Raw genomic sequence first — 27,167 nt, 5'->3', positions numbered from 1 at the left:
AATATTTGAATGTAGAATTTATTTGTTCACAAAGCAATCCTTCACCATGCACTTCAGAGTTACATATTTGCAAAATTTAAATCTGTACATAAATTCATTTGCCGTCAGAATAAATATTCTTGAATTTTTCCACCACTCGCGAGGAAGCATGGGCTCGATTTTGTCCGAATTGAGCAGGAATGATTCATGGAAGATTTGCCAGAACAAGCCGCGAATATATAGCATAAAAATATTGATTTTTAGCAAGACAACAAAATAAAATAAAAAAACATTCCAAAGAATTCAGAGAACATATTTTTAAACCAGAAAAGAGCAGATGTCTGCAGCGTGCACTGGCCGAGTACTGTGTAATATCCAACCAGACTAGACAGCCAATGTGATTAAATCTTGCGCAAGGACAACTAGGCATTCGATGTATTTTCTAATAATTTAAGATACTCAGTTTGGAATGTTATCGGAAAACCTGCCAATTACATTTATTGAAGTCTGCACATTTTTTCTGGTTTATGTCAGCAAAGATGACAATCGTCCACTTTTTTTTTCAAGTAAACAAAGCACCAACATTTGATCCGGTTATCAGACTGAGCCTCTCTAAGGTAACTCATTTTTTTTTCTCATCTCGAGGGGGTTAATCTGATAACTTGACATCAGGGGTCATGTCAATGCTCGCAAATTATTCATTTAAAAAGCAGTCCTGAGCTGCCAACTAATGGCAGATTGGCTTGAATGTAGTAAAATGTCGAAACGTCACATGATGGTCAGCCAGGTTTGGTTACCACTTCTTCTTGTGCTCATCCATTGAAACTCCACCAGGGCCTTGGGTCACCACCATCAATAGACCACCGATTACGGAGAGGGTCTGAGGAGAAAAAAAATTTAATTAAAAGTTACAAAAACTTTCATGGTGAAAAATAATTTTGGTTGAGCCTGAAAGGAACTTAAAAAGCAGAGTTTTCAGATAATTGACTAAAACTGGTGTTTTAAAGTCAGAAAATATACAAAAATATTTTTATTGGGCTCAAAACAGCCTGCTCTTTAAATAATTAAATCACTTTAAGCAAAACACTTTGTTATTTCATCAAAACATTTTACCAAAAGAAAATTATCAATACCTGGAAGAAATCATATTTGAGGAAATCTCTCATAGGCTTGTATGACGGAATCGTCCACCAGGCGTTCATCCAGAAGTTGAGAATGAGAAGCCAGACAACAAGAATTGACGCGCTGAGCTTCGTCTTGTAGCCTATTGTTACAAGTACCATCAGAACTGAGCCCACAATGTTTTGGAGGATCTGCGGGGGAATTGAATTAATTAAGAAGCACAAATAAAATGGCTATAAACAAACCTGCATGAATGAAATTTCCAGTCTCAGGAGAGTCGCAAACATGAACACAACCAAAATACGGCCAGCCAATTGCAAGTAGTTTTTGGGCTTGTTTTCACCTAAAAGATTAAAATTTTATGATCAGAAATGAAATTAAGCATAAGTATTGTTATATAATTCTCCAAAATAATGAAAAAATCTATGGAAAAAATTATTTGAATTTCTGGGCTATTCTTGCACATAAACTCACCAACGCTCGGAAGACCAGCAAAAAGTCCCCGGCCTTCATCCTCTCTGCTTTCTGCCAAAACCAGAAGGAGGGCACCAACAAGGGCTAGATTTCTGAACAAGAACTGGAGGTCCCACAGGATACTGTATGCAACAGTCTGGAAAAGATATCGATATGTATAAATATATTCCAGTTATATTTATTTAAATATTTAATAAAATGAAATTTTGAACTACCTGTAAGCAAACAATGAAAAAAAGGATGCCGCAGGCGATGGGGACTTTTTTCCTTAGCAGGACCATTGCGCAACCACCAAGTTGGCCCACAAAATTTATTAAGACGAACATAGTGGCCAAAAACCAGCCGCAGCCCCATGATATATCCATGTACTCTCTCTGCTCAGACCACTGGAACCACATTCGAAGTCCATCTTCTAAAAACGTCGAGATCAGACACACTCTGGTGATATGTGGCAAAATTCTTTTCCCCTTGCGCAGGACCTGAGAGAGAGATGAGAAAGCCACAGGTTACAAAAATTCGGTGAAAGTATAAAATCTTAAACTTTCAAAAATAGCTGTCACAGCGACTGGAAAAACAAGCGCAAGTGACACAAATTCCAAGCTTTTCGCCAATCGTGCTGATGAATGGCTTCAAATTTTGCTTTGAATGTGTGGCAGTTCCACAGCACCAGCAACAACACCAAATTCATATACACAACAATTCAGTCTACCACATGGCCATCCGCCACAGCCCGCTCCGCTAGCTTGCAGTTCAGGGTCCTGCCGTCGACATGACGATAGAAGACCGAGCTGTGATGGATCAAGCCCGTGTGTGGCCACACACTTTTCCCACAATGATGCCCAGACAAAAGAACCGAACATAATCATCAATCATCACGACCAATCCAACCAACCTGCTTCGAGCGACACGCCCCTTGCCAGCATAATGAGTTCTGCATAACTCGCCTGACAGGTGGCGCCACCTCAACGCAGAAGAAAGAAGCATTACGACCTACAGTCTCAAAGGGGGAACCCCTGTGGCAGTTCCACAGCACCAGCAACAACACCAAATTCATATACACAACAATTCAGTCTACCACATGGCCATCCGCCACAGCCCGCTCCGCTAGCTTGCAGTTCAGGGTCCTGCCGTCGACATGACGATAGAAGACCGAGCTGTGATGGATCAAGCCCGTGTGTGGCCACACACTTTTCCCACAAATGCTGATTTTGGTTTGTTTTGCAAATGTATGTCACGTTGGCCACGGCAACAGCTGCACGAAAGTTGATTTTCGGCGACGCTTTTCGGTCACTTTTAAACTGAACTTGGGCGTGAAATTGCCGGGCCAAGGTGGCAAAAGTTGCGGCGAACTTGGATTAATTTTTCTGGCTTACCTCGTCGACGACATCCTCAGCCTTCCCTAAGTTAAGGGCCATTTCTGACGGAAAGAACTGCCCTTCGGGCCTATGATGTGGAGCAAATAACAAATGAAAGGTTATAATGTGACGTCACGCCGGCTGCGGCGCCTCTGATTGGCCAAATCCACTCTTATCAATAGCGGTAGTTTTCAAACATTCGTGTCATCAAGAATGGACTGATAATGAGCAGGAAAAGCGCTGAATAAATGCATTTTCTTGACCTTTGCGTCATCAAGGTCTTTGTCAGTTCACTTTTAAGTTCGATGCAATTTTGCATACTTTGTAGAAAGAACGGAAAACATTGTCAAGTGACGTGTTTTGTTTGCGATCTGCACGTCAGGCTTTTGCCTCTCGCGGAGAGATGGAGAGACCTGCTTCAAAACAAGCTCAAACAGCAGGCGCGGATCGAAAAAAAAAACAATATTTAATTCGATTGAACGGTAGTGTAACAACCAACCCAGCTGGTTTTACAACATTTTTTACCACTTGGAAGGGATGAATCAGTGGTGATCGGCGGCAGACGCGAAAATTTTCAGTCGGGTTTGTTTGCTTTATTGAGCGAGAAGTGCATCGCGAATTGCATGTTCCAGGGACCAAGATGGACTTGGAATTCTTGGAAATTCACCCCAACAACAGGCCGACGGCCAATTTACACGACATCCTCACCGACCCCACCATCCCCGAGTGGAAGAAGGACCTAATTGTGCGCAAGAGGAACACGAACCGAATCCTGTTTGGTAATTTGAAATTGCAGGCGTGTGCCCCGCTCGGCTCGATTTCTAATCACAATACCCCCACTGCCGATGCGATAAGGAATGACGATGTCGAGGCGGCTACCGCGGCGGATGCGAATTGGACGGAAGCACCAGACTGCTGCGAGTCGACGAGCAGCGACACCGAAAAAAGCAAAAGCAGTTCTCCCGTGCCAGGGTTCGACTCGACTGCGGGCCGAGTCAAAAAAGAAGAAGCCAAGGATTGTGTTAAGGAGAAGGAGGAGGCGGACTTTCACCTGCAGGAAGAAGAAGACCCTGCTTCTTCTTCTCCTCAGGTTAACGGCGAATCCGACGGAGTGGGGACCGTTCGCGACCAAGATGCCGTTGACTCCCTCTTCTCTGGCAGTGCACCAGTGTCGGCCGAGTGTCGGAGCTGGTGCGAGGGTGCGATGCGTCTGAACAATGACCTGGACCGCTTCCCGGGAGCCGAAAAGAAACCCATCCCCGTGAAGAAACTGGCCGGCACCAACCACAAGCAGGTCAGGGTGCACACGTCGAGCAACAAAATTATTATGGGCGAGGAGAAGCCGAAAATGAAGAGTTCGGTGAGGAAGCTGAGTGCCCCGCCGCACGGCACCAAACCGGCAATGCACACGGTCAACCTGGGCGACCCTGAGGAGATCAAGTACGGCCCGGGCATCGTCCACAAACTACGAGACCGCTACATCAACATCACCCTGCGCGAGTCTGCCTCTGCGTACAAACAGCGGCAACCCCTGAGCAACCTGCGGAGGGCGTCCAGCTTGGACAACATCCTGGACGAGGCCCCTGTCGTCCGCAGACCGCCCCCTGAGAAGAAACAACCGGCCAAGGAGATCAGCCTGAGCGTGGCTGAAAATATCAAGCGCCATCGGTCGATGGAAACGTTGCTGTTTGAAAAGCAGACGCCGCTGATCAACGACGACATCGTCATCATAGAGCACAGCTTGCCGGTCGAAACAACACCGAGCAGAAAGAGGAACTCGTCCGGGGGTGAGGACGAACTACCCCCGCCGGACGTCGTCAAGCAGACGAGACAGAAATTTGAACGCAGGACCAATTCCCTTCCGCAACCGAACAAAAATTTGCCACCCTCCAGAGTGGTCAACGCGAAAAAACCGGCCCTTTCGCCCAAGCCGGCCAACCTGGAGATCAGGAAGACCGTCGTCGACCTTCCGAGCGTCCCGCTTTTGGAAATCAGAGTTTCAGAGGAGAAAAAACTGCCGCCCCCGGTCATTGTGAGCGAAGAGCCCAAACCGGTGCCGAGGGTGGAGTTGAAAGACTTGCCACCCTTGACACCGAAAAAAGAGCCGTCGCCGCCCTTGTCTCCGGTGAAAGAGCCGTCGCCACCACCGCGAGTGATGAAGGAAAAAGTGAAAGAAAAAATAATCACGGATGACGACGACGAAACGACCAAAATGATTTCGAAAAAGGCGCTGGAGAACATTAGAAAAAACGGCTTCTCTTTTGTCATTAGTCCGAAGGGGTCGCCCAACCTTTCGCACCTGCCAGGCGCCACCACAGAAAAGAGCACTTTGCCGCCGCAGGTCATCTCGGTGCACCAGAAGGTGCCGGACAAGCAGGTGGGCGTCATACGACCCATTCCGAAGGTGGACACTCGGGTCAACGAGAAGAATTTGATCAACGCCGTCAAGTCCGAGCAGCCGCACATCAAAGCGGTCCCCGTGGTGCGTCCCGCCAAGGTCGAAACTGTCCCTGTGGTCGTGAGCAAGGATCCCGGCGCCACCACCGAGTTGTGGGGCAGCAAGAAAAGGCACTTCAACGAACAGCCCAGCACCCAGTGCTTCGACTTCACCACACGAAAGTCCGTGCCCGACTACATCGAAAATGACGGACTTGGACAACGACCTGCGGTGAGTCTCTTATTTTTGTCTTTTTGATTAATTATTTATTAGTATTCATAAGGTTCACAAGATAAGAAAATCGGGTTGAAGTTATTTAATATGAAATTTGCATCCTCATTTAGCTATTCACAAATCAAGAAAATCAGATTGAAGTTATTTAATTTGGAATTTCATCTCCTCATTTTATTTTTTAGTTTTTGAACAAATAAATTAAAATGACATTTTCAATTTAAATAACATAATTTTTAAATTTCAATATAATTACTTCCCTTTGTTATATTTATATTTATTTAAAGTAATACTTTTGTGTGGTTATTTAAGTAACTTTTTTTTAAATTCACACCAAAATATTTTTGAAATTTATTAAACTTTACGTTTATAATTTTTAATTAATTCTATTCACATTTATTGCCATCTGTCCTTGACTAATTCCACCGTCGTCGGCAATTAAAAAAGCACAAGGAAATGAAATCGACTAGTCAGCAATATTTAAAAATTTGAAACAGACTTGCGTAAAATCCTGTGTTGAGTTGCGAATGAGTCAAACGCAAATATCAACAAAGGAAAAATTGCTCGTGCTTTGTAAATTACGATGTAGTGCAGCAATGTGCAGCAATGCTGTCTATTAATTCCTGTGCCCGCTCAGCGCCGAGAGTACCAGCAGCATGCTAATCAACGTCGATAACTGTAAACGCGAATGATCGCACATAAACCATAATTTTCGCCTTACTTGTAAGGCAGAGCGGCTTTTCATATAAACACAAACACGAGAAGAAATTGTCTCCAACGTCTTAAAATGGACAAAACGACGGAGCGTTTCTTCCGAGAAATTTTTAATTGGTGCCGCGGCAACAGGAGAAATTAATTCTTTCTCCAGCTGATCGCGGTTAATTACACTCAATGGTCTGTAACAAATTATTGCCTCTAAACTAATGAAATAGGTGAAAACATAAATTATTAAAAAAAAAATTGGCGCTTTTTAATAATGGCTGAAAATATTATTATCCATTGTCCGCTTCAGTATATCAATTAATTTGCCACTTTCTTTATTTCTTTCGGCTCATTGTTCACTTTTACAGAGAGAAAATAGCGATTGAAGACAAATCAACCAAACAATCCACTTTCCGAAGAGCTGCTGAAATGTGGAACAGCCTAGTTCATTAATGAAAAAGTTATTTCAACAAGCTCTCTGAAAAGATAAAGGAGGAGTATTTTTTTTTTCTTCAACTCCCTCCGGGCAGATATGCTGTTCAGGTGTACAGCTTTGATTTATTTACGGGACAGCACCTGCGGAATTATTCGCCCAATTTTGTGATCACCTAACTGTTCCCGCGGCGCCCTAATGGCCCATTCCTTTGATACAGACCTAATGTGAGAAACGGCGCGTCGGGAATCTCACTGTCTTGCAATCCATCCCAAATTTGCACGGTGGCTGCTCGGCCTAATGATTATAGCAGTTATTGTCTCTCCCGTGACCCAGTGAGCGAATATTCATCTTCATTTAGGAATATGCTGGGTGATTATTTTAATTAAGACGGTTTGAGCTGTTTTACAAATCCAAAATTTATTATTATTAAAAAAAAATGTGGCACAAATATAAAAATTTACATAAATTTGCAGTTAAAAAAAATGTGATTCCATTTGAAGCTTTTACATATTTAAAACGATAATTCCACATAAAATTTTTGATTGCATCAACGCTTTAAAACAAAAATCCGACTACAACATTACGTAATTATTTGAGAAGTTAATTTTTTTCCTATCCAAAATTCTGACGACGAGCAGACGATTGACGCACAGCCCTGATAAAGCTCTTATCGCCTCTATTTGAGTCACTTTCCTCTATTGATTAGAAATTGATTAAGCGAACGAATAATTCTTGCTTCTATTTGCCAACCTGCGAATTGCAGAGAGGATTTTGGATTTCGTCAAACTAAGCTTAAAGCTAGGATGCGCGCACAATTTCATCTGTGCCGCAACATCCGCCGACATTTAAAAGTATACTACGCAATGTCAGATGGGAAAAAACAATAGAGCTGCACACAACCCAATTATTCAATGGAACATGCATGAATGAGTCATTCCGCACTTGTGTTGCATCTGGAAAAGTGGCATCAATGTTCACCACACGCACTCGTTCAATCAGCTAGTTATTTTTAATTCACTTCACAAGTCTTCAATTAGCTACAAAACTGAAAAGTTTGAAAAAATAAATGTAATTTTGCCTTATGTATAATTTGTATTTTTTAAGCTTGTTGCACGCCTATGGCGTTCTATAAATAATACAATTAAGTCTCCAATTAAATTATTTTTTTATAATCTTTTATTTTTCTTCTTTTTGTTGAAAGCGCTAATTTTTTGGCTTGAAGTTTTGCAATAGAAGAATTCAAAGTTTCTCCATCATAATATTTTACTGGAAGATGAAGAAGGGTTTTCTTTTTCCCTACATCAAAATCAACCTTATCTGGGTCAAGTTTGACTTGCACCATTATTCACTCGCAGGGAGACGATTGACGCAGGATTAACTGATAGAGGGATCAGTTTTCATTTCAAAGAAACCGCTATTTCAACCAACCTAACTACAAGACACTGCATATTATTTATACTCATAAAAATTATTTTATTTCTCTACTAACTATTTCCGGAGTTTTTACAAATTATATTTTTGATGGATCCAAAATGTTTTTCCTTTTCTGTTATTGTTGTTTATAATATTTGTTGTGAAATTAAAATTGAATGCTTAATTGCTTGCATAAGAAAGCTACACGCTCTTTGACGCTCTTCATCCGACAGCAAAATTAAAAATCAATAAATTCATTAGGCATTTTCTTTCCTGTTCGGTACTTAAAAAAATATTAACTTCAGTCATAAAGTAATAATAATTATTATTAAGTAAAAAGTATTGGATATAAATCATTACTTATTATTATAATCGTTAGTTATTCTCTCTCATTTGCAACTGAGCGGAAGAAATACATAAATTTTTGCAGCTAACCGTTTGCTCAGTCAGTTTCGCCTTCCAAAGATCCACGGGGGAAGCACGCGAACAAAAGTTTTGGTTTTTCATTCGATGTTCAGACAAGCATGACACTCTCAGCTCATAGTCCAGCAGCCGTCGGACAATAATGCGCCATGCTCGCGTTTTTATGTGGAGTGGTGGGAAAATTAGTGAAGCATTAATTACTGCTCTTTGGTCGTCTGCCTTTTTAGCGGTGCAATCCTCTCCTCGGGAAACCGGAGGATTTGTTTACAAAAAGAAAGAAACTGACAAGTCAGCACGACTGAAAAGCCAACATTATTTTGTGCAAATCGATTATTTCCAAAGCGAAATACCACATGAATGTGTTTAGATTTTCTTTAGAGAAAAAATAAATAATATAATATGATCTCCTCAAAGGTGCTCAAAGGATTAATTTATAAAAAAATTTGATTTATTATAAAATTTTACAAATTTTTGTAATTTTTGCAAAATATTTTTGGGGCAATTCATTTAAGGCTATTAAATTTCCTTAGAACATTTAACAAACGAGGCGAGGGCCAACTTTCATCTTTTTTATTCGCGTATTACAATTTCAGCGAAACAAAATGAAAACACGCATGGAGCCGTGGAAAGTGCCGAGCGGTGCTGCTGATAAAAATTGTATTCTGTATGATATTTGCCCGGCGTGAAGTTCATGCTCAAGTGGCCGCACATCCACTCGCGTGACTGCACCTTCCACGCACTCGCTCGCTCGCTCCCTGCCATTGCCCCCGCACAATGCAGAGGAAAGCCGCCGCAGCAGACCTTCCAGGAGAAGCTAGTCTATCTAATTCAAATTAAACCCTCCGCGCACCTTGCCCTATTTAAATTCATCAGCGGCAAAACACGGTGTTTGAGCTGCGTGAAAAAAAGGGGGAGACCTTCGTGCCTGTATTTGCAGAGGACCGCGCGCAGTAACAATGATAATTATGAATGAACACGGACGACAAGCTGACCTGCTGTGCGCTTGGTTCGTCCAAACAATCACGTAATGCTCGTTAATACTTTGGCACGCTTAGGAGTTTTCAGTTCAGGAAAACTACAAATATTATTACTTAAACAATTGAATTAATAATTCTTTTAAAATATTAATTTAAAGTAAATAAAAAAATCGGCCATTGTTTGTTTTTTATTTAACACAATTTTAGCAATGAGGAAAAGCCCGATCCCTTCATTTCCATGATAATCTCCTTGAATATCAATTTCTTAAAAAATTTTTTTTTTAATTTATTCAAAATTTTCTTATATACTTTTTTTTTAGAAATAAACAGACCATTGTAAATAATGAACTTCACTCTTAATATATATTTTTTTTCACTGGTTTTAATACCTTTTCTCACTTTTTCAAAACAATTACAACCGTTTTGTATTGTGAATTTTTGTGTGCAAAATAGTCTCATATAAAATAAGAATTAAAATGCAGCCGTCAAATTGTTTTCTAAAGTAGGGCCACCGTCACGCCAAATTAGTCGCATCTCACTTGCAATGCCTAGAGCCTCTTTCTCCGCATTAAAATGATCGTCTGCGCATTGTTTCTCGTCGGCACAGATTTAATGCAGCCTGCGTGCTTCGTGCTCCAGTTGAAACGCGTCGATTCAAATTTGATGCTCACTTCACATTCAATTTTTTGCTCCGGCGTCTCTGCGCCTGAAAGTAATCATACTGCCTTTTGATTGCGTGTTTAATTTCAAGGCTGGACCGATCTCTTCGGCTGTACCTGCGTCTGGCTTTTGGTCTGCCGACCACAACGAGATGCTTAGCCACTTAAATTTGCGGAAATTCACTGCCAGTGGCAGAAAGAATTAAACGTCATTATGTGTCGCTGCCATTTTGCGTCTTTATTTATTTTACCTGGCGCGTAAAAGCTTGAATTTGCTGCACGATTTAAAATGTGGACGTTGAATAAGTTGAATTAGTATGCACAGCAATCAAAACAAAGCATGTGCGAGCAAACAAAGCTGCATTTCAAACAAAACCGCAGCGACGAATGATGCTGCGAATTCCTTTGAAAAATAAAGAGAAAGAAAAACCGTTGATGACACTAGAATGAGAACGCAACGGCTGAGGAATTATTTTCCAGCATCTTAAAACACATTTAAAAAATTCTTCTTTGCTGAAATTATTCAAAAGTCCAATGAAATTGAAAGATTGAATTTTTGTATTTTTCATTTTTTGCAATAAATGTGCCTTTTTATAACGTTTTTTAATTTTTCATTTCAGCCTGTTGGTGAAGAAGTGGACAGCGGAAATTTATTGGCCATTGAGATCAACTTTGAAATCGTGGGCGGCAACGTGGTAATAAATGGACGTTCCAGTCTTCAAAAGCGACCAAAAGAAAATAAGGTAAGAAATTTTACAATTAATCAAGATATCAAAACTAATTAAGGGTATTTTAAATTATATTTAAATTCTGTATTCCGTTTGCAAAAATTATTAAAAAAAAGGGCAAATAATTTTATTGTAGCAATAAGTTTGACAACATATTTTGCAAATATTTAAAAAAAAATTGATTTTCAATGCATTTTTATCCCCGTTTTTGGTCCTGGTTCTGAATTTTATATTCTGGTTCTATATAAAGTTAAATTTGAACTATAATAATAAAAAAATTATACATATTTAAATTTAGCTGTAAATATATTAAAGTGCAAACCTAAAAATGTTAGCACAAAATTTATTCGCTTATTTACAAGCGGGAGCGTCACAACTTTTTATAACGCTTCTTATCAGCGCAAAACGTATATACCGCCTCAAAGGATCTTGCAAAGCCATAAAATCCGCGTGCAAAGTGACGTACAGCCACAACCCCTGCATTAGCAACCATAGTAATGCTTCGGGTTGTTACATTTTGGCCGAAAAGAAATTGCTGGAATTTATTGTTTGCAAAAAGCTTATTTGAGAAATGGAATAATTATAGCTAAAATATTATTTAAAAATTTCCATATTTGCACATTGTGTTCTAATAAACTTTTCATTCAATTCGATAAATACAATAAACAATATAAATATCAAAATGATTGAAGGAAAAAATGAGGCGATGAACGATTTTTCATATCTCATATCTTATTTTTAGTGATTTATTTTGGCACGATCAATAAATGTTTTTTTTTTTTAAATTTATTAGCACTTATTTTTGCCTGAATATGGTCCCCTGCACTTGGTTTGTGTGGGGTGGCGATCTGAGTCAAGTGCCGTAAATTACGTAAAGGAGAACTCGCTCGCTTTTCGCCCCTCCGAGCATTGCGAAAATGTGGGGTTTACTCGTGTAAGAGAGAAGATGAGTCAACCGACAAACTTTCCCTACGCAACACTGCGCATGCTATTCGCACGCACACATGTTTCGCGCCCGCGAACGAGGGTACATAATAATTATAATTATGGGAACGGCCGGCGCGAAGAATTATTTCTCATAATGAAATTTAGCGCTGTGCGCAGCTCCAGTTTTCAACTGCGATTGTCCTCCATTTCACATGCATCTCCAGATAATTGCTCATTATCAAAATCTCGCAGAGAAAAAGAGCGAAGACATTTTGTTATATCATTCTTTTGCTGCAACTTTACTCGGATTTTCGGAAGATGTGATGCAACTAATCGTAAAATGTGACACAAACTTGCTTGAGGCATGCGTTCTTCAACGAGGAATTATCGTTGGTATGAGATTGGATGAGCAAACAAGATTGTCTTCATAAGATTTTTTTTTTAAATGTAACAATATTTTTTTTAATGTCTTTTTTAACATCTTAAGTTGTGAAAATTATCTAAATTCTAAATCCTCACATTTTTAGAAGTGGTAGAGCACTCAAGGGGAAAATCATTCAGAATATTTAAAAAAATTTTATATAATTTTATTTTTACCCACAAGCAGTTTAAATTGACAATAAAGACTCATCCATATCTATTCAGCGATATCGCATGCGTTGTTTGCTCAGCAAGTGATATTTGTAACGCAGCTGCTATTTTGCAGCCACTTGAAAGATCTGTTATGCTGCGCCAGTTTTCCCATAACAATGTCCTCTTAATAATGTGGAGCTCAGCAGAATAACGTTGGTTTTCGATCGCAGATTTTTAAAATTAAATTGCGACCGAATGCGTGTTCAAAAGAAATTGAACTTTGTAACGCTCAATTCAATTCAATACGTTAATTTGTAATTTTTAGTAAAATTAAAATCAACTGAATTTTTTAGATTATAGAATTTGGCCACTCCTGATAAGTTCTAAAGATAATTATGAAACAAAGAATACAAAGATTATTTTGGCTGATTTTCATAGTTTTTTAAATAATATTTTGAAATCTCGCCGTCAAACTTTGGAGTGATTGAAGTTGATAAGCAAATTTTTGACATGATAATAAAAATGCCACACACAAAACATCCTTTTAATCCTGAAATTTGAGCCAACGCCTGTGATTTTCTTGAAAATAATGAACGTCAGCAAGTGTCCTTGAATATGGAGCAGAAAGCAGCTGTTTTTTCGCCTGTGATTCACAGAGCAGATGTTTCCATATTGGTTCGCAGTTGCAAAACTGCTGCTCGCTCCACCTACAAAGGCAAGCACGCCATTGCCAAACTAATTTGCATTGTGGCCGTACTTTTGCAGTTTCAACTCAATATCTTCTGCCAAATTGCATGAATTGTAAAAATTTAAAATATCAAAAAAGTTGGAGACAAACAATCAATTTGAGTAAAGTTTTCTTTCTATTGTTGAGGTTATTGCATTTTTAAATCATTTGCTCATCGCAGAATATAAAACCCACGCGCTTCTGCATGCCTGGCACCTACGTTGGCATGAAGTTTTGCTGCCAAAGTCCACCACACCTTTCTCAGATTGCAGTTCTGATGTTAAATTCTATTTCAAAATCACTTTTATTCTGATCCAAGTAAAAGTTAATTGAATTCTGTGCACTTCTTCTTTTTTACTTTAATCCAAATAATCTCACTTTTTCATCACCATTCCAATGATTTTGTAAATGACAAGAGTTAATCTGTGCGTTTTAAATTTTTTCCACATCATCAGCTAATTAATGATAATTTTGTTTTTCATCAATTAAATACCAATTAAGATTGCACCTCATTTAAATTTTGTACGCACTATTTATGAAAAGTAAACAATAATGGCAGAATTTCCCACGAAAATCTGCTTTCTATCCCGCCAACGCATATTTTTATACACGAAGAAAAGTGAGTCGTTTTTTAATTAAATTTTTTATGTTGCGTCTTCCCAAAATGATATTTTCTGAGAGGGATCTCCCACGGCCACGTGCATATTTATTTCATTTCTGCAGCTGCAGCATTTTCGGCAGCGATGCGGCTGAAATTAGCCGTGGAACGGATGGGATTAGAAAGAAAGTGAGCGGCGAGAAGTCGGTGCCACATTTTATTGCATGCTCCAATAAAATAGCACATTGCTGCGGCCACTGTTGAGGTGATTATATCACGAAACTGCACGGGGGCATTGCACCTATGGCCAAGAAATATTTCTTAAACAGATTTATTCTTCAAAGTTATTAATGCGCTGAGTCGGCAAGTTATTCACCTTGCAAAATGCAATAACGCAATTTATATACTGCAGGTCGGAACAATTTAAATCGCAAAAAACACTTTCTTTTGTGGCAAAATTCACTGCCGTTTTCTTCTTTTTGGAGAAAAGTGAATCACATGCGGAATAATTCTCTGGTTAGTCGAGTGCCAAGGTTGGGTCTGGCGTTAAATTGATGCACATTTTTTCTGGGTTTTAAAGGAATGTAAACCGCAACGGCATTGAATTTTTTGTAATCGCTGAAATTTCTAATTAATATCAACTCAAACCGTTTAATTTAGTGTGAAAACCAAGAGTGCTGAAGGTTAAATAAAATACAAACAAGGCAAAATTTTTCATAGCTTTAAATTATTATAATTTCATAATGACGTAGGTTATGCGTAAAAGTATACAGTTGTATTTTGCCTGAATTGTAATGAATTTCAATTTTGAGCTTGAATCTTCAAAATACCGCAAAATATATTATATTTTTAACTGAAGCTCCAAATGCCAATAAAATTTAACAAAAATAATACTTGCTGAGTCATTTAATTTATGCTATTTTTTACCTGTCCAATTAAGCTGAATCTTTCTGTAAATTATTCATAATTTTCTCCGACCTTTTTGCAAATCGTGACATTGCTAATGTGGCCAATTACTTATAAAAACAGTTCATCTTGTTGCCGAAGGAAATTATTTTGAAAGAACGTCAAGGCAGGTCAGCTAATGAATGATTTAAGAAAGTTCAAAACTAAGTGATGGCCAAAGTGTTGAAAAAGAATGCCTGAATACAATTTTGTTTATTTGATTCCGCGTCAAATTAATATTCCCCATCATCATTGTCGAATAACGTGTTATGGCAGGCGTTTGAGTTACCAGAGGAGAACGCGTTTACGAATCGTTCCGAGTAGTAGCGAATTTTCTGCCCGTTATACTCTCGTAAAACACGACTAGGAAGGCACGCACTACAATAATGGGATGCCGCCGCCGTTGCGACGACACGCAATGAATTTGACATTTAACTGTTCGTCGCCGTGCAGCTTTTTGTTTTGCAGCTACAGTTGCATTTTAATTTCATGTTTGCCGATCTGTTTCATGCGCTGTTTCGCGCCCACAATAAATTTTAAAACTGTCAAAACTTGTTGTACAGTTATGCCGTTAAAGCCGAATGAAAATGATTTTGGCACTAGATCGGAGGAAATTAAAAGGCTTGTATACTGATCTAGTTTTACGGGTCCTCTTGAAATCAGGTTGAATCTGCTCTCAGGTTTTCACGCCGCGACTAGAAAATTTATGAAAAAGAAAGTGGTTTTTGTATTCTCGGTCGGACCCTATGCGCAGTAGAAATTGGATCTCTAATCTGCAAATATGAAAACGGCCAAATATTTTTTTGCCGACCGAAAATAAGTCAAGTCAGTTTACATACAAAAGCCTAATGTAATTTGTGCTGTGTCTAGTTAAATTAATAAATTTTTATTCAAAAAGTAAAATTTTATTATTAAATAATAAATAAAATAAATCTTTCAAACCATTTTTGGTTGATATAATAAATTATAATAAAAATATTAATTTTTATTTATTTATTTTACATTTTTGCAAATATTTGCATATTTATTTATCGTAAATTTTTTATGTTCATTATATTTCTTATAATTATAAATGTTTGTGTGAAGAAGTTCACATACGTCGAGATGATCATGGAAATGAAAAGATCGGGCTTTTTCCTCATAGCAGAAATTGTTTTTATTCAAAAACTAAACGGTTCTACCAGTTTTGGTCACAGTATGCGACCCTATTTCATGGGCAAGAAAAATACAAAAATTCTGCAAAATTGGAAACAAAAAATATTAAAAATGTGTTTTTTTTTCAATTTTGCTAATTTTTGTATTTTTCTTGCTCATGAAATAGGATCGCTGCAGGACCTCCGACCTAGTAATTATTTATACTGGTTAGTTTTTCATTATCCAGATCAATCATCTTCATTGCTCAATTCCATCGCTCCTGATTAAAACTTCTCCTGCTCCCTTATTGCTCAAACATAAAAGGTTTCTGTTGAAGCGACAAAAGCCTTTGATGGTTTCTTCGGGGTCCTAATCTAATTAAATTTTATCTATGCCGTAGCAGCCTTGAGTAATGACCGTAATAGATAACAACGAATCGATCATTTTGTCCAAAACACATCGTGCGTGAAAAGTATTATTTTGCGCAACACTCGCTTACGTGCTAATTTATTTTTAGCAAATTAAAGACGATTGTCGGCAGTTCTCTTGCAGGTTTTCTTCTATAAATAAAGAAGAGAAAAAAACTAGCCGACGACACGTTTCGTGTCTTACACACACCTGCAATGGCACTCGTGCTCGACTTATTAATGTTAAAACCTCCTGTTATATTATAGCACTTTTGGGGCTGCGTTGTGTGCGCGCAGAGCAGGTTGTTCGCCGCCGACCCTCACCGAGCTAGAAACGACAGTTGGTTAGCGGCGAAAAGCAAAAGTGAGGAGATAAAATCCTAAAACACAATTGAAGTTTCACTTTGCTCGCAAGACTACTTTTGGAGGGTCAAGACCCCTCTTAATTTCTCAAGTTTTAACACGTTTTCCGCGCTATTCTTTTTCGCTTGTTGGTTGAAAGTTCAAAATTTTATCAAAGATAAAATAATTAAATAATTTCAAGTAAACTCTGTATTTGAACGTTCAGCAATATTTATCGATATTGTCCAGTTTTCCAACAAAATAAACTAACCCAAAAAATGTGAATTTCATAGTGAGATGAATCTGTTTTGGATTTGCTGCTTTTTCTCTCTTTCAAGTTATACTTTCTCGCGAATCCTCTCATTTTCACTCGCTTGAAGAATGTTGATGTTTTTGATCGCAGATTTGAAAGGGATTTCCGCAGCTGGGCAGCGTCTTCTCTTGCTTGTTATATTTATTCGGGACCGACCTAGAAAAACGAGAATTGCTGGATCCACCGCTTTTCTATTTGCACCACTCGAGACATTTGATTAGCCATAAATCTTCTCGATTTCTATTAATGCTGCTTAATTAATATCATCTCTTCAAGTTTGTGAGAAAAAAATAGGTAGGCCATGAAAAGCGACTTTGTGAAAAGTTAAAAGTTATTTCAACGTTGGTATAAAGTTTGATCCAATGAACTGAATCTTAACGTGCGTGAACCGCACTCAAATCGGCTGGTCACGCGTTAGTGATTTTCTTGGTCTATTCAATAAAAAAAAAAAAAAATATATCCAGCTAAAAGCGGAAAATTGATAAATTGAGGCATAAAACCTCTGGCACATGTGACAAGAATTAGAAACGTTCTTGAGCACGGGACATTTGTGGTTTTACTTGAATTGATTTTTTTTTTAATTATCTTTTATTAGGAGGAAATGAGAAGAATTGCTACAAAATGAATAAAAATTAAAATGAAAATAAAGAATTAATGAGACCATTTTTATCTATTGGGGAAATAATGATAATTAGCAGTATTATTATTATTACAGAAAAATAATAATATTTCGCTGCGTGCTGAGACATTCGCGTTTCTCCTCAACGCGCGGCTCATGAAAGTAAAATAGGTGGCGCATCTCTTTCTGAATTTCACTTGAAGCAATGCTCGCACTTGAATGTAATTTCTTTTCTCCGCCGAAAGTTTTGCTCTTCACCGCCGGCGCAATTAATTAACCCGCTGAAACCATAGCAAAGACGCGACGCCTGCGGAGAAACAAAACAAAAAGATCAAACCGATCAGCTTGGCTGAACTCGAGAGTTTTCCGAGTAATTTTTTGTCTCCGCGAGGGATTCAAGGATCACGGAATTCGCAAGTCGGTGCCACCTGAGAGAGTTTAAAAAGCGCGACCAGTGAAATAACCGTCCGTTGATAAATCTGAAAATATTCGGCGAGAGCGTGCCGTGGTTTCCAATTTCTGGCAAAACAAACCATAAACCACGGATGATTTTGTCTGACAGTTTTGTTATGTTTGCTCGCCAAACCATGTAATAATTTTTACATTTTACCCTTTCTAATAATCGCATCTTTCTCTTCAATCTTGTGAGCGTGACCCAAGCCGCTCATGTGTGTGGCTGATGGCGACAAATTAGACTCGCTTAGCCAGTGAATCAGGCGCTCTTGAATTGACAAAGCCAACAGCAACCTGCATCACGCGGCTTCTCTCTGTTATTCTATTTGTTTGCACCTGCCATCTTGGAAAGTGCATTATTTCTTCGAAAGTTGTCATTTTTTAAGAGTGCATCGATTAAGTTAAAAAACTGAAAAGAATTTAATTGTAAAAAATGAACTGTCAATCACAGAATCAAATTTACAATATTTATATGTAAAGTGAAATTAATTAAATCTCAATGGTAACAACTACACTCAAATAATTTACTCTATTCCTCTCTCAACATATGTGGTAATGTTAAATTTTGTCATTTTTTTTATTATTAGAGAATAAAAATGTTAAATCCACCCTAAACCTCTTGAGGATTCGTGATTTAAAAGAAAATATAATATAAAATCATAAAATCAATACATTTTTTTTTATTAATAAAATGTATTAAAAATCTGTCATTAACCTTTAAAAAATAGCATTCAAGGATGTTTTGGGTTGTGAATATTTTACCTTGTTGCGTGTGTGCGTCACTTTTGGTTTCTTTCACAAATTGCCCTCCCTGAGGCTTGTCCTATCTTGACGCAATGAACAGAATCAAGGAAGATGTTTTTGCTGAGAGCGGTTGTAAAACGATTAATGCTGCTCGCATCTCGCAATTACTCTCAAGGCTTTCAAGAATCCAAAAGCACCTGAAACCTCAAAAATGCTGGCGAATGGATGGAAAAATAAAAACATTTCTCTCCAGCAATAATTGTCTCCCTGAGTTTTTAAAGCAGGAAATAGCAAAAATATTTTGACCCTTCAGCAAAGTTGCATTTAAGAAAATTACTTTGTCAGCAACGACTTAAGGAGGGCAAGTGCTGAAGCATCGAAGCGGAGTGTTTTGAACTTTTGTGCAAAGCACTTTTTCAAGAGCCTTTTATAATTTTATTAAACGGCACTTGTACAAACGTTAGCAATTTGTATCTTGGTCGTATTTCCTGTGAAATTTGACTCTTTTTTATTATTTATCTTTCCCTTGATAAAGCGACAAAAAGTTCCTGACCACTAAGCTTGAAAAGATTTGAACCCAACAGTTTTCAATGCCACAGCAGCACTCATGCGTTTGAAGGAAAACGGATGAGATAAAAAAAAACTCGAGGAAAAATAAATCTAGCCAAAGGCGCAAATTAAAATCAACCAAAGGATTTTAAATTGGCAACAAGAAATCAAGCATGTTTCAGATGGTATATTCATCTTTAATGTATGATTTGATAGATGAAAAAAGAAACACCAACCAACTGAAGAGAAAAATAAGAATCCCTTTTTTTAATTCAATATGTTGCCATTTTATCAATTATTGGAAAACAATTAAAAAATTTAGCCACCATTGTTTTAAAGACTTGATTTGACTTTGTTAATAAGGTTTCCTTAATTGAAGCAATTTAATTAATTTCACCACGCTAAAAAAATTCTTTCTCTGATTGCTGAAATCATTTGCTCTTTTTATTGCTTTTCGATTGATGCTCAATAAAATTAAATTGCCATTGGAGAGTAAATAGAAGTTGCTATGGGGTCTCTTGGTGGCCCAGCAGCGTTTGTAATTGAGTGCGTCTGCGGCTGACCGCCTGCTTCCAACTCACAATGAAAAACAAGGATATCCGCCTATATATTTCCGGCACCACACTTTGATATCGCCAAAGCTACATTATTTAGTGGAGCGAGTGGAACACAAGAGGGTGCTTATTTGTTCTTAATTAATGCCGCGTCGGTCATATCTTAATATTTACATTTTTAGTTCAGTCGTGCACTTGTTTTTTTAACGCATCTCAAGTGACTCTACTGAGAGCAGAAGCTGAATAGCACCAGCCGACAACCCTCACAATTTATATGAAATCTAATAAAGAATAAATATGAATTTTTTATCATACAAATGCAGGAACATATTTCCCTTCCTAGAAAATGAAGATCATGGATGAAAACAAAAGGCTTTTTTAAATCAAATTTTAAATGCTGTAAAGAAATTGGTCTTATAAAAATTTCCTCTTACATAGTTCCGAGAATTTTAAAACTCTAAAAGTGGGACAATAATCGCTTGAAACTTGCAACAACAATAGTCGTCAGTCCTTGGCTTGGCGCCGTGTTTTGTCAATCTTTTGAGCCCTCACATATTAACTCGCCTTATCTTCATGCCTGATAAGAAAAAAAATATACAAAAATATTAATAAAACTAACATTTTCCTTGGTAGCCACAATCATTTCCAACAAAACAATCCTGTGGAATTTAATAAATGATGCCGATTTCCTATTTTAATTATCTTATCGCATTGAATACCCTTGAGTAGATTTGCCGCAATAACAATCAATTATATCTTTTAATTTGGCTTTTGGAATTATTGTTAAAATTATCACTGAAATTTTTTTATTATAAATTTTATAATAATTCATTAGAAATGAACTATTAAATCTTATTAAAAATTCAACCAAATTTCAATTTGATTTTTTTCCAGATGAGAATCAAATTTGACGACGGTGCTACCTCAACGTTCGAGTACCCCTCGGAGGCCTCCCTTCTGATGGACGATGGCGTTCCAATAACTTCTCCTTCAGCCGAAGACACCCCCGCTCAGCCCAGAGGCCTGCAACCCCTTCCCTCAGGTATCAACCTGATTTTCTCTCAACCCGTCGCCGTTTGACTACCCTTTTTCATCCTTTAAGTCCTTTATGAGCAATCTTTTAGTTTTGCAAATATTAAAAGTTAAATTTTATTTCTCATTGAATTTGCAGACCGACGACTTAATGCCAAATATTATGTGATTAAGAGAACGTGGCACTCTCCAATGCTGGACACGATAGTTTGAATTTCCTCCAAATCAAAGCTAGATTAGTTTAATGTTAGAGTTGTTGTTAAGTTTAAAAGTAATTTATTTATTTCTTACCTTACTTTTGACTATTTTATTTTTATTTTTTCAAAAACAAAATTTATTCTGAAAAATTTTGAATACCTGCCAGTTGATGCAGAGGAAGGACCCACTTAATCTCATGTCAAAAAATAGCCAGATGTATATATTAAGAGTTTAAAAACGTTCTTTTTTTCCTGAAAGTTTATTTCTATTTTTTATTTGAACTATCCGATTGAAGTAGGTCACACAAAAGATTCCCACCTTACCTCAAAGTACCTGTACTGGTAGTTTTGCTAATGCTTGCCTGTGCTTTAGGTTCCGGTAGTCTCGCTAGTTACACCCCCAGTAAGATCCTCATGTCCGACGACACGTTCGAGCTTGGAGTGACAAGAGCTGCTGCCATGACGCCCATCCTGCAGCCCAGTCAGCCGCAAGAGGACTCTTTCCTGCTCAAGCCAGCGGACGATGAGGAGACGGTCGCGTGGAGCTCCGAATCTGCCAGCAGCGACCTGCTCTTCTAACTGAAGTCAAAATTTCTACATTAAAATGGACCAGTTATTGTGTTTTTCTATGTGACTGCATAAGTGAAGAAACGTGTAAAGAGATCAATAAGCTACAAAGAAAAAGTGTGCTTCGCACTTGATGGACTGTCTCTTGTAAAGATTTTCAGTATTTTACTTCTCTCTCGGCGCCATCTTTTGCTCATTCCATTGTTTCCTCTTTATTGGAATAGAAATTATCGAATTTTGGCCTAGTTTGCATTCCTTTCTAGTCCGGCCACTTGCGGTGTGAAACGCTCGGAAATTAACTCGAAGCCAGGGTTCGTAATGTGCATGTCAATTTTTTTCATTGTAATTGTTCACTTCCGTCAGATTCCATTTGTAAGGCGTGCCTTATTTACAAAACAAGAATTTAATCAGTTTATTGAATTAAGAAAAAACAACTGATCAAAACACCATTCCAAAAACGGCCTTTTGCTGAACCCTTGGCCACGAGTCCTGGAATCGTGCCTGAAGCGGCCGCCAATGCAACAAAAGTAGCTGTTTGAATATTTACTGTTTGGTATGATGAAAAACAATTAAAATTAATGTTTGGGGCGTCAGCTGCCATCCTCTTCAATGTGCTGTTCACGCGGCACATCACAAAAGTTCAATTTGACATCAATTTTTGTGATGGATTGAAAAGTTTATGTGATTCTAATTTATCTCGCCTGATTTGTGCATTATCCATAAAGGTGCAACGTGAGCATTCATAATCAATGCGGGATCAAATGCTAATTTTCACTGCAATGTGAACTTGAAATTTTTGTTACATGTTCTTTTAATTGTATTCTCCGTGCTTTGTTTTAAATATAGTGTGTAAGTGATCTCTAACATAATAGAGGTGTCAATGTTGATCGATATCGGCATAAGTGTTTGAAAGAGAATATGTCTGTGCGCTTGAAGAAGAAAAATGCAGATCTCGTTGCGAGGAAAATATGGGATCAATTTATTTAAGAGCTTTCAAGAACAATTAACTGCATTTTTGAGTTTCTACTCCTGCTACACATTTTTGTATTTGTATCACAATTATTAATCCTTGATGGAATAAAATAATTCATTATTAAACATTAAAAAAAATATATTTTTTATTTGAAAAAAAAATTGTTGAAATGAAGGTCGCATAAAAATTTTCGGCCATGGTGTGAAAGTGAGCCAAGGACATTTCATATGGCAATGATAAAGCCGGCCAAGGGGAAATAGTGTGCTGATATGATACTGCCACTTTTCCAGTTGAATTCGTCATCTCATCATGCTGCAACCTAGGATACACACGAAGAGCTCTACTCTAATATTATTCAGTATTTTAATGATTTCGGTGAACTCTTTTTCTAATTAACAACCTTAAATTTAGTAAATTTGTCTTTTCCAGAAATCTACAGGTAGCAAAAAAAGTATCAATGTGGCGAAAGATCGAGACACTGGGCCGATGGCCGAATGGGCAAACACCACCGACGATGTTCTTAATTATGAAGGTGGTTTAAACTTTCAAAATTTTTATAATTTTCCTATTACATAGAATAAATAAATTCACTTATTTTTTATCTTTATTAGATCCAGACTTAGATTCAAATAAGATTGTGTGCTCTCAGCAACAATTCACTGTATTTTTGTTAACTATTAATTTTTTTTAGAAGTTTTACTTTTATCTTTGTTACAGTCGCTTTTTGATTGCTGCAAAAAAGAGCGAGAGATATTTTTTACCGAGCGAGCAGTCTCTAGATGCAATAAAGGGAATTCGTCGTTTTTAAACAACTTCTTGACTGATTACGTTCTGAACAAGTACCAATCGACAGACAAAAATGCGATAAACCTGAAATCGCCTACTATAAGTATTATTCCGCACATAAAAATGAAATTAAATGATTTCAAATAAACCTCTCTTTTCAAGGAAATGCTCTTGGCCCCATAATGGTGAAACCACTAATAAAAATTTAGTTTGTAAATTATAGGTTAGATTTAATTCTAGTGTTTTGTGGAGTGCATTTTTCGGAACGAAAAATTGGTTTGCATATTTCAATCAATTTATATGAGAGAAGTTTCAAATATTTTCAAACTCTTCTTACAGATATTTCGGAGCAAAACAATCAATTATGATAAGCTGATGAACCGTTTTATCAGTGCAGTAAAGTCGGTGGCGCCAAGAAGAATGGAAGAGATAATTAATAATTGCCGTCTAAATGTCGAAGGTGTGCCACATACAATAATTAGTCATTCTCATAACCCTCATTAATTGTGCTATTAAATTTGATTAAGATCTTCCTCTGACTTCAATTAAGGCACCGGTTAATAAATGTCTAATCCGACCATTGATGTTGATGCAGTGCCTGAGGAAAGAGTTTTTATTTGTAAGGCGGAATATAGAAATTTCGTTTTATTAAATTGAAACAAAATTTCACATTTTCCCTAGGAGTGTCCGCGTAATTTGACAGTGAAAAGTAAGGAAATGACAATGATAATAATTTATGAAAAAAGTAGGAAAATTAATTACAATTCTTATTTAAGGTGTTCCGTGCAATCAGGCCAAACTGAATTTGCGGCATTGTGAGATAGTGTGAGCAAGAGATTCATTTGAATTCATTTGTATATTTCTTTGTGAATTCAAATAATATTCAAATAAATGTTATTATTTTAGATTGCTTTTGAGGATATAATTCTAAATTGAAATTTTGCATCTGTCAAAATAATAATTTTTGTTTTCATCGAAAGATAAGCTCAACAATTCAATTAATGAAAGTATTACGTTCGTTGGGCCAATTGCAGCTGCATTTAAGCATAATATTATACTTCGTGCATCTTAAAAACCTGCCAATCAAGTCGGGAAGCTGCTGAATACGCGAATTCTAAAATTGCTATTTTATTTTCGATTCTGAAACTGTCCTTTTTTAACGTAATTTAGAAAAAAAAAAAATTTTTAAAAATATTTAAACCGAGCTGATAAGCTTTGCTTTTAAATACTGAAGAGGTAGGAAGTGCTAAAATAAATACTTAATAGATTCTAGCGCATTTCGCATGTCTAGCTAGAGCTCATCTAAACGCTCAATCGCCTGGTTTTGCGCTGGATAGGCAACTTGCTCGATTTACTTGTTTCGCGTGTTGCCTAATGCCTGCTTTCTCTTGCCGCGCCAAGTTTCAATCTATTCCTTTAACATCACAACCGCCTACTTAAAATTATTCAGCTGATGATAAAATCAAAATGGTTCATCACCATTTATTGCTTCATATTCATTATAAAAAAATTCAATTTGTTTTAAATTATAAAAATTGTTATATTTCTGTTCTTTCAATACGTTTGGACTTTGGAACCTTGTTATATGTTTAAATTAAGGTAGTTTGAGGCGTTTATTTGAGAGTAAGTTTTATAAAAAGCTTTATTTTCAGTTCATGGATATTTTTAAATGTTTTTCTCTTCATTTTGTTTTGTAAACTATATTGCAAATGGGGCGCGTCTCAATCAGTGGTGACGCTGCATAAGTCAATAATAATTATCATTTAATAATTATATTATAGGTTGTTCAAACAAGGTTTTTTGTTCTCTAAACTTGTGAAAAAACATATTTTATACAAATAAAATTTAATTTAGAAATTTCAAAGTGAAATTTTTATTATTTTATTTATTTACAAATCACATTTTTCCTGATTTTCAATCAGTCCTCTACAGGTGGTGGGTAAATAACCCCAGTATTGATTAAAAAATCAAACAGCTTTCTGGTCTTATTGACGTCGATCTTGATCACCTTTCTCGCCTGAGCCAACTTCAGGCCGCGCTGCTTGTTGCACTCACTGACCAGAATCTGTTTGAACTGGAAAAAGCTCTCAGGCACAAGTCTAGCCTGGGCGCACAACTCTCGCTCCTCGTTACTCAGCCGTTCGCTCAAAGGCAGACCGGTGACCTGCAGAGGCCGCATTTCCCTCTTGTGAATGCCCTTTGGGTCCATTTTAATTGGTGCCCAGTTCTTCATGTTCTTGGCCTGCTCTTGTCTGAGGGCCGCCAGTCGTTTCATCACTTCGGCCGCCCGCCTGGTCTTGATGCCTTGTGTCCTCAACTCGCACAACTCCACAAACCGGACGCGCAGTTCCTCAGCCTTGGAAAGCCCCACCATCAGGAAGTCCATCTGGTAACCGTTGAGAATGGTGGAGAAAGGGCTGAGGGCGCTGTATCTCTTCTGGTAGTTGTAGTACCGCTTGACCAAGCCGTGCTCCCTGATCACACGATGTTTCCGCGCCCGTTCTCGAAGCCGGTCGTTGTAAATGTTGACCATGGCCTCTTGAAGGGCTTCACACAATTCCAGCATTGAAGGGTCGCAGTCTGCACAGTCTTCAGGGCTGATACACTGCGAAAGATCAATTTCGGCAGCACCAGTGTCAAATTCAGGCCAGATTTCTGACCTCAGCGAGTTGTAAGTGCCAGAAGCTTGGACAATCTAAAAAATTCATTATATTTTATGAGTTAATTCAACTATTAAATAAATTTGATTTGATTAAAAAAATACCATTCTCGGAGGCTGATCAGTCGTAATTTTCAAAAGGTGAGGAGGCAGCGGTGCACGAATGAATGATTCGTTTTCAGTCTGCAGGTGGAATTTGTCATAGTGGTCCTTGCATTCCTGAAAATAATTAAAAAACTCATGACACAGCCTTCTTAATTTTGAAAGAAAGAAATCGAACCTCTGGTGGTCTTTTCAGCTTTCGCGAAATGTCGACCCAGTTGCCGTAACCGCAGGTCAGCATCGCGTCGAGCAGCCGGCGCTCGTCCCGCAGAGACCAGCCATCCTCCAGCACAGGAATGTTGTCCGTGCGGACGTCGTACGAGTGCCAACTCTGGTGAGGCCCGCGTTCGGCGCCGCGGGAAAAACATCGCGGACACACAGAGGCAACGCAATCGACACACTTGATGTACGGCTCGCGAAGAACGACTTCACAGCAGAAACAACACGAGTCTGGAACGGAAATAAATAAAAGGTAAATATGTAATTAAATGGACAGAAATCAATCATCGACTTACCGGCACTCATCGAATATTTTTAACTTCAGTTTCTATCTACATTTAAGGGCGAATAAAAAAAAATCAGTCACAGGCCAAAAGGTCAGTCGCAGTGAGTATGGAATCTGGCACTCCAGGACTGAGACAAATTGGAAATCAGACGAATTCTACGAGATAAAAAAGGACTGCATTCATCTCGCAAATTATTTTTTACAATTTTATCTTGTTGAATTTTATTTTATTGTTTTCATTTCGTTTAGTAGAGAAAGGTGTGTAGAGAAAGGAGAATGTCAACATTGCGAATATTAGTTTAAAAAATACGAAAATTGATTGAAAAAGACTAAAGATTCAATATTTTAATCAAATGAATTATAATAAATAACAATTTCAACCCTTCATTTCATATTTATCTGTTTGAAAATATATTTATTGCCGTGACTTATTCTACCTCCTTTATGCACACACCTTTCGTTTTTACAAAAAAACTGATCTAAGCACCTCTCAGCGGCACTAATTAGAAGCTGCAGAATGCGCCT

The 27,167-nt window shown here is 37.7% G+C and overlaps 4 protein-coding genes across 7 annotated transcripts; 2 read left to right on the top strand and 2 right to left on the bottom strand.

Annotated features, from left to right (window-relative positions):
- Positions 1–2: 2 nt before the first annotated feature.
- On the bottom strand, positions 3–3,106 carry LOC132201671 (surfeit locus protein 4 homolog). 2 transcript variants are annotated; one of them, XM_059628025.1, is made up of 6 exons: positions 2,949–3,106; positions 1,791–2,054; positions 1,576–1,711; positions 1,347–1,444; positions 1,113–1,292; positions 3–859 (listed from the first exon to the last, which is right to left on the bottom strand). In XM_059628025.1, exons 1-6 carry the CDS (start codon positions 2,988–2,990, stop codon positions 773–775), a joined length of 807 nt encoding a protein of 268 aa, XP_059484008.1. In that variant the 5' UTR covers positions 2,991–3,106; the 3' UTR covers positions 3–772. The 2 variants fall into 2 exon arrangements, with proteins under 2 accessions (XP_059484008.1, XP_059484007.1); XM_059628024.1 differs by lacking the exon at positions 2,949–3,106 and adding an exon at positions 2,268–2,450.
- Positions 2,239–22,701, top strand: LOC132201670 (titin). The gene is made up of 5 exons (XM_059628023.1): positions 2,239–3,512; positions 3,563–5,598; positions 10,829–10,951; positions 20,716–20,863; positions 21,424–22,701. The coding sequence occupies exons 2-5, from the start codon at positions 3,571–3,573 to the stop codon at positions 21,627–21,629; spliced, it is 2,505 nt and encodes an 834-aa protein (XP_059484006.1). The 5' UTR covers positions 2,239–3,512; positions 3,563–3,570; the 3' UTR covers positions 21,630–22,701.
- Positions 22,702–22,806: 105 nt separating this feature from the next.
- Positions 22,807–25,118, top strand: LOC132201672 (uncharacterized). Of its 3 annotated transcripts, none has more exons than XM_059628028.1 (9): positions 22,807–22,965; positions 23,020–23,122; positions 23,202–23,251; positions 23,308–23,479; positions 23,539–23,561; positions 23,617–23,652; positions 23,716–23,836; positions 23,904–23,995; positions 24,058–25,118. In XM_059628028.1, the coding sequence occupies exons 1-9, from the start codon at positions 22,900–22,902 to the stop codon at positions 24,193–24,195; spliced, it is 801 nt and encodes a 266-aa protein (XP_059484011.1). In that variant the 5' UTR covers positions 22,807–22,899; the 3' UTR covers positions 24,196–25,118. The 3 variants fall into 3 exon arrangements, with proteins under 3 accessions (XP_059484011.1, XP_059484010.1, XP_059484009.1); XM_059628027.1 differs by having other exon boundaries at positions 23,617–23,836; positions 24,058–24,085; positions 24,153–25,118; XM_059628026.1 differs by having other exon boundaries at positions 23,617–23,836.
- A 115-nt stretch (positions 25,119–25,233) lies between these two features.
- On the bottom strand, positions 25,234–26,885 carry LOC132200256 (transcriptional adapter 2-alpha). Its single transcript, XM_059625588.1, has 4 exons — positions 26,653–26,885; positions 26,316–26,587; positions 26,141–26,254; positions 25,234–26,071 (listed from the first exon to the last, which is right to left on the bottom strand). The coding sequence occupies exons 1-4, from the start codon at positions 26,660–26,662 to the stop codon at positions 25,295–25,297; spliced, it is 1,173 nt and encodes a 390-aa protein (XP_059481571.1). The 5' UTR covers positions 26,663–26,885; the 3' UTR covers positions 25,234–25,294.
- Positions 26,886–27,167: the final 282 nt, after the last annotated feature.

This window comes from Neocloeon triangulifer, unplaced genomic scaffold (genome assembly GCF_031216515.1).
Source record: "Neocloeon triangulifer isolate White Clay Creek 2 clone unplaced genomic scaffold, ASM3121651v1 ptg000014l, whole genome shotgun sequence".
In the NCBI taxonomy this organism is placed as follows: domain Eukaryota; kingdom Metazoa; phylum Arthropoda; class Insecta; order Ephemeroptera; family Baetidae; genus Neocloeon; species Neocloeon triangulifer.
This window is presented reverse-complemented; position numbering and strand designations above follow the sequence as displayed.

Coding starts and splice junctions, on each gene's coding strand:
- LOC132201670 (XM_059628023.1), top strand. CDS start 3,571: ATGGACTTGGAATTCTTGGAAATTCACCCCAACAACAGGCCGACGGCC. Junction 10,952..20,715: donor AGCGACCAAAAGAAAATAAG/GTAAGAAATTTT, acceptor ATTTTTTTCCAG/ATGAGAATCAAATTTGACGA. Junction 20,864..21,423: donor CCTGCAACCCCTTCCCTCAG/GTATCAACCTGA, acceptor CCTGTGCTTTAG/GTTCCGGTAGTCTCGCTAGT.
- LOC132200256 (XM_059625588.1), bottom strand. Junction 26,255..26,315: donor AGCTGAAAAGACCACCAGAG/GTTCGATTTCTT, acceptor AATTATTTTCAG/GAATGCAAGGACCACTATGA. Junction 26,072..26,140: donor CTGATCAGCCTCCGAGAATG/GTATTTTTTTAA, acceptor TGAATTTTTTAG/ATTGTCCAAGCTTCTGGCAC.
- LOC132201672 (XM_059628026.1), top strand. CDS start 22,900: ATGCTGCAACCTAGGATACACACGAAGAGCTCTACTCTAATATTATTC. Junction 23,837..23,903: donor TTGCCGTCTAAATGTCGAAG/GTGTGCCACATA, acceptor AATTTGATTAAG/ATCTTCCTCTGACTTCAATT. Junction 23,996..24,057: donor TGAGGAAAGAGTTTTTATTT/GTAAGGCGGAAT, acceptor CATTTTCCCTAG/GAGTGTCCGCGTAATTTGAC.
- LOC132201671 (XM_059628024.1), bottom strand. CDS start 2,441: ATGATTATGTTCGGTTCTTTTGTCTGGGCATCATTGTGGGAAAAGTGT. Junction 2,055..2,267: donor GTGGTAGACTGAATTGTTGT/GTATATGAATTT, acceptor TCTCTCTCTCAG/GTCCTGCGCAAGGGGAAAAG. Junction 860..1,112: donor TCAAATATGATTTCTTCCAG/GTATTGATAATT, acceptor TTTTCTCCTCAG/ACCCTCTCCGTAATCGGTGG.